Below are 15,797 nucleotides of genomic sequence, written 5' to 3'. Positions count from 1 at the left end.
TATTATTACGACTTTATTCTCATAATATTATGACTTTATTCTATTACGATTTTATTCTCACAACATTATGACTTTATTCTCATAATATTATGACTTTATTCTATTACGACTTTATTCTCGCAACATTATGACTTTATTCTCATAATATTATGACTTTATTCTATTATGACTTTATTCTCGCAACATTATGACTTTATTCTCATTATATTATGACTTTATTCTCGTAATTTCCTTTTTTTTTTTTTTGTCTTAGTTTGGCCCTAATATTTCGTCGTACGAAGGCCCTATTGTATCTGTAGGAATTTTTCTCGTTTTTTTTTTTTTTTTTCCTTCTTCCGACGAAATGAGGGCCTTTTTCCCCCTAAACGTGCCCCAAAAGTCACCAAATTTTGCCCCAAGCCAGGCCTGGCGAAAAATTTGATATGGTTTGCATTAATGGGCGTGGCCTAACGGCTCAACAGCGCCCCCTAGAAAACTTTGTGCTTCAAGCCCCACAATACGGTTTGACGTACATGCACAAAAATCGCTACACACCTGTATCATGTCACAACTAAAAGAAAAGTCTCTTGGCGCCATGGCCCAAACCGAACAGGAAGTCGGCCATTTTGAATTAATTGTGTCTTTTTGCCGCAATTTATGCCATTTCTTCGGCCGCTTCTTCGCCCGAACCGTAACGTGCATCCAGGTGTGTTATACATCAAAATGTGCGTCTCCATCCTGCGCCGACGCGCATTACTTTTCTCAGTCAAAAGCGTTACCGTGGCGACGATAGACACCAAAAAGCGCACCCCCCCCTTCATCTGTTTGTTCCATATTTCATAGTTCCTATTTTCTACCATAACTTTTGGATGGTTTGACATAGAGAGTCATGGATGGTGTCATTTCTGATATGCTTATGATGATAAGTTGAGTTTTATGTGAACAGCAAAGGCACTTATTATAGTATTATTGACCTAGGAATGTGGGGGGAACCCGGGGGGAGGGGTGGCGATGAGTGCGAGGGCCCGTTCATCGCTGCTTGCAGCTTTAATTGTGCATTATTATTATTATCTTCTAAATTAACTAACTGCTTGTTTGGTAACTTTTTACGGAAGAGCATTAGGGTCATGCAGGAGAAAAAATATTTGAGAGGGGAAGATTTTTTTTTATTGTGCACTTTGTTAGGATTTCATGAAATTGTTTAAGAGTTTGAAGGGTTTTTCTTACACTGATGGTTTTCTCTATATGCAAAGTTATCTCCTATCCCGGAGTTCAGCTATAGTTTGAATGTTTTTATCTAGTTGCGGAGTCCGTCTCTGTTTATGGCTCGACTGTTTTCTTTAGATAGTTCAGATATTTACTCTTCGTTAAGTGAAGACAATAGGGAGAAACAGATGTTTTTTGGGGGGTCTTATCTGTGACCTGGGTTGACGTCCTAGGGGGGGAGACAGTGAACAGGGACACTGAAGGGCTGATACTACAAACAACACCTCCCTTTTTAAGATAAATAGGGCTGGATCCATGACCACCGTGTGCATTCCTCTCCTGCCTACGTGGTTTGAGAGAAGTGCACCTCCCGCCGGAAAACATTGTGCATGATATAATAAAAGCTTGTATTAACTTTGATTCTATTTCACTGGTTTTCTTATGGTGCACCAGACAAATGGACACTAAGGATCTTACAACTTTGAGAAAAACGTCGAAATGTCCAGATTAATGTTGAAATACAATTTCGAGAAAAAAGTTGAAATGTCGAGAATAATGTTGAAATACACTTTCAAGAATAAAGTCGAAATTTCACCTTTTTTCTCAACATTCCGACTTTTTTCTCGAAATTGTATTTCAACATTATTCTCGACATTTCGACTTTTTTCTCAATGTGCATGATAAAAAAAACAGTCTTCCTCCTCTAAAATATTATTTTTACTTTTCTCCTGCCTGACCCTAATACTCTTCTGTAACTTTGCCGTATGTTAAAACTCACCAAATTTTACACATGAATCAGGTCTGGCAAAACTTTAGATAAAAAAGAAACAAAACATTGTAGGCTACAGATTATGATATTCAAAACCAGATAAGAGTACCAGTGACAATTGTAGCATATATGAGCAAATTATGGACCCTTGGATATACTGTAACTGTCAAACATTGTTTAATCTGGCCAAAAGTTGATGCATATGATTGGAGTCCAACTATGAACGTCACGTCAACAGTAAAATAATCAGGAACAGTCATCACCTGTTGGCACCAGGAAATATCCAGGTTTTTATTATACATTTCTGCGGGGAGTGAGCCAATAAGTCAAAACAGTTTAAGCAGGGTTTAAGACATTGATCAAGACTTAAAGTTGGGGGGAAAGTGTTTTGTGGCCCCAGAACAAGCAGGGATCCCTGCAGGGACTCAAACCACATCCCAGGAACTTGGAGTGTCATGACAATTATATTTTGGTTTTTGAGGTTACATGGAAAGTAAAGAAAACCCTGCTTTATGAACCGTGTTAGAGCCACATGAGATTCAGTTAGAATGTTCTTCATTTAGACTGTTTCTTAAGCCTCTGGAGTCAGGTTTTGGTTGTACCTCTACATTTCACCTTAAAGCTGTTTACCTTGTATGGTTTGATATCATTTCACCCACAGCCTCGCATATCTGAATTTACAGTTATTGTTTTCCTTTTGACAAAAAATATTCAAGCTTGGTTTACAGGACTGTCTCAGAAAATTTGAATATTGTGATTTTGTGTAATGCAATTACAAAAACAAAAATGTCATACATTCTGGATTCATTACAAATCAACTGAAATATTGCAAGCCTTTTATTATTTTAATATTGCTGATCATGGCTTACAGCTTAAGAAAACTCAAATATCCTATCTCAAAAAATTAGAATATTCTGGGAATCTTAATCTTAAACTGTAAGCCATAATCAGCAATATTAAAATAATAAAAAACTTGCAATATTTCAGTTGATTTGTAATGAATCCAGAATGTATGACTTTTTTTTTTTTTTTTTTTTTAAATTGCATTACAGAAAATAAAGAACTTTATCACAATATTCTAATTTTCTGAGACAGTCCTGTATATTGCTGCAAAATTAATTGCCCCATTGGGGACAAATAAAGTGATTGATTGATTGATTGATTGATCATCAGATGGTGTTGATACCCAGACAGCAATACAGGAGTCAATAACGAGCAGGAGCAGAGAGGTTTTGGTAGTTGAATTTTAATCAAAAACAGCACATGTACAACAGAGGAATCACAGGTTTGTGTCCTAGATCTCACTACTCAGGTTGGGGAATCTCTTCAGCAGCTTGGTGGCCTGTTGTGACGACAGTCGTCCCCCCTGGACGCTGCTCTGCGCAGACCTGGCCTTCGTAGCCGCCTGTGAAGGAGGGAGAGGATTGGTCAAGTGTTTGTACAGCATGAAGCAGCCTGGAGCCTCAGAAGAGCTCGGGGAGCCTCGTCCAGCTCCTGAACCCGACACGCAGCCCAGCGGGATCTCTGCTGGGATCCTGACTCCACTAGGGACTGATCCGAGCCACTGCTACGGCTGCAGTCCAGCATGTAGAGCAATGGCAGCAAAACGCTGATCAAGTGATGAGGAGAGCTGTTCTGCTCCACTGCTCAGAGATACAGAGACGCCTCTAAATATGTTTAAAGCAGCACAATGTAACTTTCAGCTTTTGTTGAGTTTGGCGGCTCCTTTGGACAAAAGCGGTAGTGCTTTACCAGAAAGAACTACATTTCCCATGAGCACCAGCGCGTACTGCCGGAAAACTCCTGTCCCCGTCGCTGCATTTGTTTTGATAGTGAATGAAATAAGACGGGACGGACTTTCAAAACTACTTTCCTGTTTTCAGCGGTCGTTTGCAGGATGGATAGTGAAGAGGTAATGTATCTATTTTTGGATAAACAATATAATATGACGAAGTTGAAAATCACTAAGTTCAACTTGGTTTTATTAGTGAAGTCACCCCCGCCCCCTGTCCTGTTTCAGCAGATAATGCGCCCCAAATTACTACTGCAACTTTTTCCTGTCATGTTTTTTAGAGGGACTTCGTCATGAATTAGTAGTCCCACAAACTTACTGACAAAATAAAAAAATACTTTGTAACCTGTGAATAACTGAATGTTTTGCAGATCAGCCCTGCACTATTTTACAGTTCTCAGGAAAAATACTAGAAATGTTCTATACATTTTCTTTGCATTGCATTCTTTCCTTTAGTGCTGTAATTCTATTCAATTGTATTATTATTTTATAAAGCTTCCTCATTGCAAATTACACAATTGTATGATCACTATTATTATTCTGTGTCTGTTGTTGATATTGTCAGTAATTTTAGAATGACCAAAACCACGCCAGCGAGTGAACGCCGGGCCAATGTTTATTCTTGTCCGGGCATTTAGCTTGTTACTCTCCCGCTTTCTATTTTTCACCTCCTCCGATAAAACTTGTATTTTCTTGGGTTTTTCCGCTGCTTGGGCCATGTTACCAGCTTCTGCTGAGCTCTGTGCTCCACGCCCCGCCCAGCTTTGTATCGACTACGAATGGGGAAGGAGGGGGAAGTGACGTATGCCGTAAAGCAGTCAAAGCCGTAAAAATGTGTAGTTTTTTAGTGTGGCAGGGTTCCTACCATGCTCCTCAAAGTTACATAGTCCAGTGAAGCCGATACAGACCCCTCAGACCATGACAGAGGAGAAATTAAACCTGTTGGAAGTTGATGTACCATCACAATGATGATGATGGAATATTAGATTAAGCTGGAAAAGTTACATAGTGCTGCTTTAAAAGGTATGAAAACATTAAAGTTTTCAGTTATAATTGCATAAATTGTCTATATTTCATTACTTTATATACTGTCTTTGGGTTACATTTGCATAAAATGCAAGGAGCACCAAATTCTCAAAAATTAAAAACCGAAATAGTATGAAAATGGAAAAAAATTAAAATGGAATGGGGGAAAAAATAAAAACGATTTCATACGTCTCTGTTTGCTGCTCTGGATCTTTTTGATAATTCTGCTCCACACGATGTTTCTGACATGGCGGTGCAAATTCGGGTTATTGCCAATATTCAGGTTTTAAAAGGGTTATTGATGCATGGAAACGCAGTCATTGCTGTGCTGAACCTGACGTGTAGAGATGTGTAGAGATGCCTACACCCCCCTCTCCCCCCACACACAAACCTGCGCCTCCTTCACACACGTGTAGAAGCCGCTGATCTCAGTGGAGCACAGACCGTCCACGAAGTTGTTCTGCTTCCAGCACGCCATCAGGACGGACATCTCCGTGATGCAGGTGGCCTCTGCAGGAGAAGGGCAGAGCTGAGCTCACGTACACCACCAGGACTGTAGAACACTGCAGCATCTTCCCATTCTAAATACATTCTCATATTCATTCCTAAAAATCTTTTTTTTTTTTCCCATCGTTTCATTCATCACTTTTGGTATTTTTTTGATTATGCCCAAAAAAGGAATGTTTTGTTGGACATGAGAATAACTAGTGCTATGTTTTTGCCTTTAAATATGTTCAAAGGTATGAAAACATTAAAGTTTTCAGTTATAATTGCATAAATTGTCTATATTTCTTTGCTTTATATAACCAAAAAAAAAAACAAATCCTCAAATGGGAAAAAATAAAACTGATTTAATCCGTCTCTGTTTCCTCCCTGGATCTGTTTGGTAATTCTGCCCCATGATGTTTCTGAAAGCAGTTCTATCAGCATTCTGGGAGCTGATTGGTCCTTACAGCATCATTAGCTGCAATACTTGCTGTTGAATCTCAATATAATACTAGTATTAATATGTTGCATAACTACAGTCATATAATCCATGCAACAGCTCAAAAAACAGTTTTAATAACACTAACCCAAATCAATATCGGAATCAAATCAAAGCGTGATAATCAATTCTGAATCGAAAAATGCTACCTAATGGTTTTCTACCTTTGTAGAGCTACAATTTTACTGTGTTTTACTCCCTAAACCACTTCCTTTTCCCCCAAGTGGTCCTTGTCTCTTGCCAGGCCGTTATTGTAAATAAGAATGTTTACTAATGACCTGGTTAAATAAAGGCCAATGACTGAATGAATATCAAATATCAAATAAAGCGTTAGAATTGTTGTTTTTTTTCCTCTTTATCGTATAATGTTCACAAAGTGTAATGCAATTCATGTCATGGGTAGTGTATTTTGAAGGATCAAATACTCAACATCCCATATTATCAAATGAAATGAAAATCGATTGTGCGCATGCGCAGAACCTCAAGTAACATTTCTCGGCAGGGAGCAGAAACCGACAGAACACCGGGACCCCACGTGGGTCTGAAACCCCCCAGAAAACCTCCAGCTCCGTGACCCGACCAGCACCAGCAGTTCCAGCCCCAGCCCTGGCCCGCGGGCCGAACTCACCTCCTTTCTTGGGTTTGCGGTTGTCCACTGCGTCCCTCAGCACCAGCCTCCTGCTGGGCTTCAGGACGGGCTTCCCGTGCTGCCGGCTCAGCAGAGCCGCCACCTGCTCCAGGACGGCGGGGCCGCGGGGGCCGCCGGGGCCCGACATGGCGGGAAGGCTGCGGGGCCGGGGGGGCTGAGGAACCGCGGCTGGTCCGGTAAACTACCGGCAGAAGCTCGTACCGTCCTGACCCGGAAACCAGTCTAATGTCAAATGCTGCTGCTTCTTCTTCTCTAGGTTTATTGGCGGATCACAACCAACGTTACTAGGTGCATACCGCCACCTGCTGTATCGGAGTGTGTAACATCATTTCATTTAGCCTGTTTTTAAATTCTATTTATCAGCCTAGTGTCTTTTAAAGGAGCTTGAGGCAGAATTGAGGCAGGATTTATGAAAAAAATTCGTATACGTTTTAAGTTTTCTGGTAATAATGTCAGATGAAGCGTTCCAAACCAAAAAGAATGAGCCCTCTAGTGTATCTCTGCGTTGCCTTGAACAGGCTGTGTGCTGCAAAATGTGCTGCAGTGCTGGGCCGGAATTTTCCCGCGCTGTCCTGTGGATGTGAAGTCACATGACGCTGCATGCACGTTCTCCCCGTTCTCCCGTGCCGGTGTTGTGCCGTATTCAGCACCCCTGCCGTGAAAAGCACCCCCTCGTCGCGGGAATGCGCATGTGGAGAGGACGCTATAAACTACTACCAAACGGACATATATTACCCACAGATCTCTTATTCACGAGTAAATATCAAAAAGGACTAAATGCTCATGTTTAATTTACTACAAATGACAACGTACACACAATGACAAAAATTATATTCTCATTCCGTGTCACGTTCTGTTTAGCGTCCAGTTTTGTGTTAATGATTCATGTTTAAATGCGCTCATGGATTCCACAATAGTCATACTTTCCCACAATCACAGTCACAGATAACAAAAATCGGGTAAATGGTTATTTACCCGAGGGGGTGCTTTTCCCGGCAGGGGTGCTGAATACGGCACAACACCGGCTTCACTGTTGTCTGCAGTACCCCCGACGGCCGTCGTGGTGAAGGGTGGCGCTAGAGAGTCTCATTTCTTAAAAGGAGCCTCATGCTCCTTTTAAGAAATGAATCAGTGCCTTTCTGGTGGTTTCCACTGTTTTCTTTTACTCCACAGTTCTCACACTTATCTCCGTCCCTTTTTCCCATAACATACAAAGTGCCATTTAATCCTGTGTGTTCCAGTCTGAGTCTTGTTATGACTATTTCCTCCTTCTGTTCCTTTCTGTATAATTCTTTGTTATGATAGACTTTTGTATTTTGTGATATTCCTGTCCTTTCTGATCTTCCTCCCACCTTTTATGCCATATTTCCATTCCTTTCTTCTTTATTACTGCTTTACCTTCTCCTTTTCCTGGTGGAACTGGTATTGCTATTTCCTTTTGCAGTGCCATTTTTGCTAATTTATCTGCACCCTTATTCCCTGTTACTCCCTCATGTGCTGGTACTCAACAGAACTGTACGTCTATGCCACATCTGTGTATTCTTATAAACTATGATAAATATCTATGAGTAAATCTTCTCTGCAAGTTGTTGTTGATTGTATACTTTCCAATACAGCTATTTGCTGCTGCTGCTGCTGCTTCTTCTTCTTCTTCTTCTTCTTCTTCTTCTTCTTGAGCTGCAGTGACCGGTGAACAGCCCACTGGCGCGTCACTGCCCCCTGGTGGCCAGCGTGGATCAGAAGGGCTGAACGCCTCCCTCCCTCCCTCCCACCCAAACAACTCCCATTTATCAGTTACCAAAATGCAGTGGTGGACAGTAACGGAGTAAATTTACTTGAGCACTGTACTTAAGTACATATCCAGAGGATTTGTACTTTACTTAAGTATTAGATTTCTTTGGTACGTATTACTTGAATACATTTCCAAGACAAATATTTTTACTTTTACTCGAGTAAATTTCTAGGAAGGCTGAAAAGTACTCGTTACTTTCAGGTCTGCTCTTTTTTCTTCTTCCCTAAAATCCTATTGGACACAAGCTGTTTTTGTCAAAGGAGGAGACCTATCACAGTGCACGCTCTCCACTGGGATGTACGTAAAGCGGAAATACGTCAAGCCTCCTCAAAACGATAACGCCAAAGTAGCCTGCGTTTGTCAAGACAGAGCCGCAACAATTAATTTAGAGAAAATATAGTAATTTACTGATGTGGAAAATAAGAAATTTACTCTTACTCTTACTCTTACTTTTACTTAAAGTAAATTTAAAAGCATTTACTTTTGGATACTTGAGTACCTTTAAAAGCAAGTACTTTTCTACTCTTACTCGAGTAATATTTTGACTGAGCTACTTTTACTTGTAACGGAGTAAATTTTGACCAGTAGTATTTGTACTCTTACTCAAGTACTGGGGTCGAGTACTCTGTCCACCTCTGCGAAAATGGAATATGATGACCTCCTTTACTAAATAAAGACTTTACTGGACCAAACAAGAGTAAATCTAAGACGGAGGCATCATGTGACTCAACCTCCACAACTCCAGGACTCATTCCTGAAAGCAACTCTTTACATTATCATCATTCTATTTACTTTTATCAAACAGATTGAATTGTGTTGTAGGAACAAGTGTGAAAAAGATGTGAAAAGATGAGAGGCTGAGAAATGAGATAGGAGACAAGCCATAACATTTGTTGCGTTCTGCTACACACACACACACACACACACACACACACACACACACACACACACACACACACAAACTCACACACACACCCTGCACATCCTAGATTTATCAGCTCAAGGTTGTAGGTTGGTGGGAGAAATACAGCGCAGAGTCAGAGGAGGAGTGAGGGATGCTGATTAGGTTTTATCTCAGGATGTTGTATCCAGAGGTCGGCCGAAGGAGAGGAGATGAAGAGAGGCTGGGACCAGCCTGGGCTCCCACAAACGGAGAGTCTAAACCACCAATCATTGTATCTTATGCAAATATGTATCCGCCTGTAAAACCTGAGCTGCATGCTGACCTGCACCCCCCTCTGATCATCCCACTGCTGCTTCCACCTGTCTGTGTGGATGTCTGGATGATGTCTGCTGACATCCTGACCTGCAGTTCCTCCCACTGGTTGATTTCTTCTCTAATTTTGCTGATTTTACTGTTAAAGAAGCTCATAAAGTCTTCACTACTGAGAGCTGCAGGAATGCACGGCTCAACAGAGTTGTGACTCTTTGTCAGCCTGGCTACAGTGCTGAACAGAAAACGTGGGTACCAGTAATGGGGCTCTCCTCTTAAAACAACTATAAATGTGGTACAATACGCTTACTCCTTGTTTTGCAGGATTGTTTTCCTCACAGAGACGGCAGTCCTCATCTGAAACCCTCTTTGGCAGTAGCTCAGTAACTCAGGTGTTTTTAAACACTAACATAATCACAGGTGGGAATGTTATCTTCTTTTTAGCTTCAAAATATGCCTTATCCTTTGCTAACGTACAAAAATGTTTCAAAAAGCAATGGATGATATCTTTTGTTGTACTGCTCACAGTCACAACATCAAGGACAACGAAGCAGACTCTGACTTTCTGTGATTCAATTTACTAAAGTGACTCGTCTTCTTCTCCATCTGTTTCCATCTACCGTGTGTGCTGTGTGCAGCTGCAGGGGCGTCAACTGGTTATGGCAAGGTATGGCAGCTGCCACACTTTATGGAGTTACTTTGTGTCTATTTGTTTTGATTATTCTATTATCTAATACATATAAAATAACTACAAATGCAAGTCAGAACAACATGATGGATTTCACTAGGTATTATCTTTCCCAGCACTTGTACCCCCCCCCTCCTCATATCTTGAAATGTGATAAACGGATGTGTATTGTGTAAAAGTGCATTGGCTGAATTGATCAACATGTTGTTAACCCTTGTGCTGTCTCTGGGTCAAGGAAGGAGGAAGGGAAGAAGGGAGGAAAGAAGGAAGGAAGGAAGGAAGGAAGGAAGGAAGGAAGGAAGGAAGGAAGGGAGGAAAGAAGGAAGGAAGGAAGGGAGAAAAGAAGGAAGGAAGGAAGGGAGAAAGGAAGGAAGGGAGAAAAGAAGGAAGGAAGGAAGGGAGAAAAGATGGAAGGAAGGAAGGAAGGAAGGAAGGGATAAAAGAAGGAAGGGAGAAAAGAAGGAAGGAAGGAAGGAAGGAAGGGAGAAAAGAAGGAAGGGAAAAAAGAAGGAAGGAAGGGAGGAAAGAAGGAAGGAAGGGAGGAAAGAAGGAAGGAAGGGAGAAAAGAAGGAAGGAAGGAAGGAAGGAAGGAAGGAAGGAAGGAAGGAAGGAAGGAAGGAAGGGAAAAAAGAAGGAAGGGAAAAAAGAAGGAAGGAAGGGAGGAAAGAAGGAAGGAAGGAAGGAAGGAAGGGAGGAAAGAAGGAAGGGAGAAAAGAAGGAAGGAAGGAAGGAAGGAAGGGATAAAAGAAGGAAGGGAGAAAAGAAGGAAGGAAGGAAGGGAGAAAAGAAGGAAGGGAAAAAAGAAGGAAGGAAGGGAGGAAAGAAGGAAGGAAGGAAGGGAGGAAAGAAGGAAGGAAGGGAGAAAAGAAGGAAGGAAGGAAGGAAGGAAGGAAGGAAGGGAAAAAAGAAGGAAGGGAAAAAAGAAGGAAGGGAGAAAAGAAGGAAGGAAGGGAGGAAAGAAGGAAGGAAGGAAGTAAGGAAGGAAGGGAGGAAAGAAGGAAGGAAGGGAGGAAAGAAGGAAGGAAGGAAGGAAGGGAGGAAAGAAGGAAGGAAGGAAGGGAGAAAAGAAGGAAGGAAGGAAGGGAGAAAAGAAGGGAGGAAGGAAGGGAGAAAAGAAGGAAGGGAGGAAAGAAGGAATGAAGGGAAAAAAGAGGGAAGGAAGGGAGAAAAGAAGGAAGGAAGGAAGGAAAGGAGAAAACAAGGAAAGAACGTATGAGGGGAGAAAAGAAGGAAGGAAGAGAGAAAAGAAGTAAGGAAGGGAGGAAAGAAAGAAGTAAGGGAGAAGGAAGGAGAGAGCAGGAGGAAAGAAGGACATGAGAATGAGGTCATTTTGACCCGAAGACAGTACAAGGGTTAAAGTGTATGTTCGTAGTTACGTTAGCAGGATGTGAGCGTGACTGTATTTGAAAAAGTTCTAATATTCTTGACCACACAGATAAGCTACATAAACTTCTGTGATGAGTGTTTGCTGGGCATGATTGATACTCTAGTTCAGTTCTGTGACTCGTAACCTTGCCACACCTTAGCTTTGACTGAATTGACGCCACTGCCCAGCTGGCAACCAACATACAGTAAGTGCTGATGCTGGTCACTTTAAAAGATGATGTACCCAACTTGGCAACAAAAAAACAAAGAAAAATCAGACATATAGTAATAAATCAGCATCAGTTATCAAGAGCTGCAGGGTGAGTGCTGACTGCTCACTAATTTACCCCCAACCGGGGTGTGAGTTCAGACATGAGGTCTTTATGGAACTTTTCCCCCTTTTCCAGTCTCGGTGCCTGTTTCTGGAAAGGTGTAAAAACTGATCACCTCTTTTTTCCACCTCCTGGCATAAACAAGAAGGTGTAAAAAAGGCTGCTTGTGTGTGCAAGGGCCGTGCCCCCTCCCCGTAACTGAGAAGTGTGAGGATTTCTAACAACTGAAGCCACCGTGAGACACTGAAGAAGAAGGGAACATTTTGTCTGCACCACGCATCATTATTCTTATTCACTTGCTCTTAATCATTTAACTCTTTTACATTTCTTATGCTCACCCTTATTTTTATTGAATCTTACTGCTCTGTTTTATATTTAGTTTATCCTTTCTTATCGTATTTTATTTTTGTTTAATCTCAATGTTTTATCTAAATATTTTAGTTGTTATTTATGGTCTATTTTATACATTTTACTGTCTTATTATTTTAGTTTTTAATGTCTTACTTTCTAGACATACTTTTAGGATTTTATGTTTGTATGTTTTATGTTTTTATGTTTTTTATAAACTCCTTTAGTGTATTTTATCCTGCTTTCTTGTAGCTTTTAGCTCCAGTGTTTCCTCATGGGGAGCCTCCATGCTGGGAGTGACTCTGGCCTGCAGGGGGTCGTCCTGGGGGTGGTTCTGGCCTGGATGGTTGTGGAGCTCTGCACCACGGCTTCACCGCTGTGGTGCGGACTCCTCTTTCCGTCCGGGCCGGGATGGTCTCTGTGGGCCCCCCCCCCCCTTGTAGCTGCGGGCTATGAGACTTCCTGGCGTGGACAGCTCCCTGTTACCGTTTCGTCACCTGGATCCTCTGTGCCTAGCCATGTCTGCACCATGTGTCTGCGTGCGTGTCTGTGTGTGTAATTTAGGTGAATTGTAGTGTGCTTGTGTCTGCGGGGGGGGGGGGGGGGGGGGGGGGGGGGGGTTATGTTTTATGTTTATTTGCTTTTCTTGTTTTTTTTTCTGTTAAGCACTTTGTGTTTCATTATTTGTATGAAAAGTGCTATATAAATAAAGTTTGATTTGATTTGATTTGATTAACAATTTAACCATGCTGAATTGGGGAGATACAGAAATAAGAGAATTTCTTACTTTTCAAGGAAAAATAAAATCAGGCATTATATTATTAGAATGACTGCAGAAACGGTTAAATGAACGCAGAACTTTTATTTACTGTACTGATACCGTACATGCACCTGAATCTCATAGACCAGGAGTCGGCAACCCAAAATGTTGCAAATATGTCTGGAGCCGCAAAAAATGAAAAGTCTTGTATAAGCCTTAGAATGAATGCAACACATGCTGCATGTATCTATATATTTTTTTTTTTTTAATTATGCACTTCGAGAAAAAAGTCGAAATGTCGAGAAAAAAGTTGAAATGTCAAGAAAAAAGTCGAAATTTCAAGATTAATGTTGAAGTACAATCTTGAGACAAAAGTCGAAATGTCGAGAAAAAAGTCAAAATGTCCAGAAAAAAGTCGAAATATCGAGATTAAAAAGGAAAGGAAAAAGGAAGAAAAAAAGGAAAAATAGAAGAAAAAAAGAAAAAGGGAAAAAAAGGAAAAAAAAGAGAAAAAAAGAAGAAAAAAGAAAAAAATAAGGAAAAAAAAGGAAAAAAAAGGTCAAACATTTTTGAAAACGCTCCAGGGAGCCACTAGGGCGGCGCTAAAGAGCCGCTCTGGAGCCACGGGTTGCCGAGCCCTGTCATACGGTGCGTCCGAAATGCCATGCTAAAAAGTATATACTAAAAAGTATACTTAAATTCGGCACACTTTTGAGTAAATATCACTAGTGTGCATTAATTTGGACGTTCGGCGCACACGTCACTTCCTGCTGTAGGGAGGCGGGGGGGGTTGTTACCATGGTAACCTGTCACAGCAGCAGTAGCAGCACCGCTCCGCTATTTCCCGTTCATTCTGGCCGAAACCAGATGACATATAATATTATTAAATACGAATATAATAATATTAATATTATATAATAATATTATTATACTTAATATTATACTTATGACATACACGTATCACTTAGCAACCAAACACCGCTGCATTGCATTGTGGGAAGTTTCTGCTCAGCTAGAGTCCATCAATCCACACTAAAAAATTTCTCCGGAATGAGTATGGATAGTACATACTATTGAGTACGTTCTAATGTTTCGGACGCACTAAAAAACCTCACACACTCATTTTGCTACTCATTAGGGTGGAAGTGTGGGATTTCGGACGCAGCCTTTGACTGTATAAAACAATGGACGAAGCATCAGGTCAGGTGACCCACTGCTCTCTGAAAGCGGTTTGAAGCCTGTTTTTCTTCATACGGGGCCACGGCCATGTTGCCGGAGGCCGGTGGGAACACGCCCACCATCTGTCAATCAAAGTTAGCTCTGCTCTCACCTCCTTTGCAGAAACCCGGCGACATTTCTGCAGAGCTGCCGTCAGCTGTTTCCAGCTAAATCTACCGGTTAACAAGTTCACTGGACACGTTGACAGGAAAAATAAACACACTATAAGTATACGGTTGAAATAGAAAATGATTGTAGAAATGGATGTGTGAATTCAGAGAAAGAAAAAGAGGGAGAGAGAGAGAGAGAGAGAGAGAGAGGAGAGTGAGCGGGCATGCGCAGTAGGAGTAGGAGAGAGAGAGTGAGAGAGAGAGAGATAAGCACCAAGACAAGGAGAGAGAGAGTCGGAAAATGGGATTAAGAAGGAGAGAAGAGCAAGTGGTACTGGGCACACACACAATCTCCATCACACACACACACACACACCAACACAGAGCCAGCAGGTAGAGGGAGTGAGCCAGTAGAGTAGAGGCGACCAGCAGCCATGACAGACGCGGGTGAGTAGCTCTACAGCATCCTCCTGCATGTATGAATATCTGCATAGAGACGTCCTGTATACATGTCTGTACGTACATAGATAGATAGATAGATAGATAGATAGATAGATAGATAGATAGATAGATAGATAGATAGATAGATAGATAGATAGATAGATAGATAGATAGATAGATAGATAGATAGATAGATAGATAGATAGATAGATAGATGGATAGATGGATGATTCATGGATTTGATCCCATAATCAGCTGCGTTACGTGTTGTACCCTACGACCGGTCCTGATCCGAGCCGCCGTCTGTGCCTGTCTCTGTCTCCCAGCTGATCTGAAGCTCTGACCCAAACACTCCCTGTATGCTGATCAGCCACAACAACACGTTCACCTGCTCCTCGGTGCTCAGCACACCCTCCTCCCGCTCCCAAAACAGCTCTGATCTATCAGGTTCTGGACAGAATCTGGACAGAGATCGTGGTGAACTGTCTGGTCCCAGGATGACCATAGATCCTTTGGGCTCAGTGGGTTGTGGGGTGGGGTCTCTGTGGATCTTGAGAGTTTGGTGACCTTTCAATACATAAAATGGGGGAGGGGGGGCATTGCAGTATAGAGCAGGGGTCGGCAACCAAAAATGTTGAAAGAGCCATATTGGACCAAAAACACAAAAAACAAATATGTCTGGAGACGCAAAAAATGAAAAGTCTTGTATTAGAATGAAGGCAAATGGCGAAAGGCAAAATGTCGAGAAAAAAGTCGAAATGTCGAGATTAATGTTGAAGTACAATCTTGAGAAAAAAGTCGAAATGTTGAGAAAAAAGTCAAAATTTTGTGAAAAAAGTCGAAATGTCGAGGAAATAGTCGAAATGTTGAGAAAAAAGTCAAAATGTTGAGAAAAAAGTCGAAATGTCGAGAAAAAGTCAAAATGTCGAGATTAAAAAGGAAAGGAAAAAGGAAGAAAAAAAGAGAAAAAACTGAAAAAATGAAGAAAAAAAGAAAAAAGAAGAAAAAAAGAGAAAAAAAAACGGAAATTAAAAGGTCAAACATTTTTGAAAAAGCTCCAGGAGCCACTAGGGCGGCGCTAAAGAGCCGCGGGTTGCTGACCCTTGGTATAGAGGAACAGGCCG

The 15,797-nt window shown here is 41.4% G+C and overlaps 2 protein-coding genes across 2 annotated transcripts in view; one reads left to right on the top strand and one right to left on the bottom strand.

The window, feature by feature from the left end:
• Positions 1-3,180: 3,180 nt before the first annotated feature.
• Positions 3,181-6,659, bottom strand: chchd1 (coiled-coil-helix-coiled-coil-helix domain containing 1). Its single transcript, XM_061744928.1, has 3 exons — positions 6,386-6,659; positions 5,164-5,282; positions 3,181-3,359 (listed from the first exon to the last, which is right to left on the bottom strand). The coding sequence occupies exons 1-3, from the start codon at positions 6,531-6,533 to the stop codon at positions 3,249-3,251; spliced, it is 378 nt and encodes a 125-aa protein (XP_061600912.1). The 5' UTR covers positions 6,534-6,659; the 3' UTR covers positions 3,181-3,248.
• Positions 6,660-14,528: 7,869 nt separating this feature from the next.
• Positions 14,529-15,797, top strand: part of si:dkey-191g9.5 (rap1 GTPase-GDP dissociation stimulator 1-B) — a 40,345-nt gene continuing 39,076 nt past the window's right edge. Inside the window, exon 1 of the mRNA XM_061745339.1 lies at positions 14,529-14,679. Within this exon, the coding sequence (XP_061601323.1) occupies positions 14,667-14,679 (13 nt within the window). The 5' untranslated portion in view covers positions 14,529-14,666. The remainder of the gene's footprint in view (positions 14,680-15,797) is intronic.

The sequence above is a fragment of the Cololabis saira genome, chromosome 17 (genome assembly GCF_033807715.1).
Source record: "Cololabis saira isolate AMF1-May2022 chromosome 17, fColSai1.1, whole genome shotgun sequence".
NCBI classification, from domain to species: Eukaryota; Metazoa; Chordata; class Actinopteri; order Beloniformes; family Belonidae; genus Cololabis; species Cololabis saira.
Note: the sequence above shows the minus strand (reverse complement) of the source record. Positions and strands in the feature narration are given on the sequence as shown.

Bases quoted from the DNA above. Each gene is read 5' to 3' on its own strand.
- chchd1 (XM_061744928.1), bottom strand. From the start codon at position 6,533: ATGTCGGGCCCCGGCGGCCCCCGCGGCCCCGCCGTCCTGGAGCAGGTG. The intron at 5,283-6,385 runs GTGAGTTCGGCC...CTTCTCCTGCAG, and splicing joins CCGCAAACCCAAGAAAGGAG to AGGCCACCTGCATCACGGAG. The intron at 3,360-5,163 runs GTTTGTGTGTGG...CCTCCTTCACAG, and splicing joins CGTGTGTGAAGGAGGCGCAG to GCGGCTACGAAGGCCAGGTC.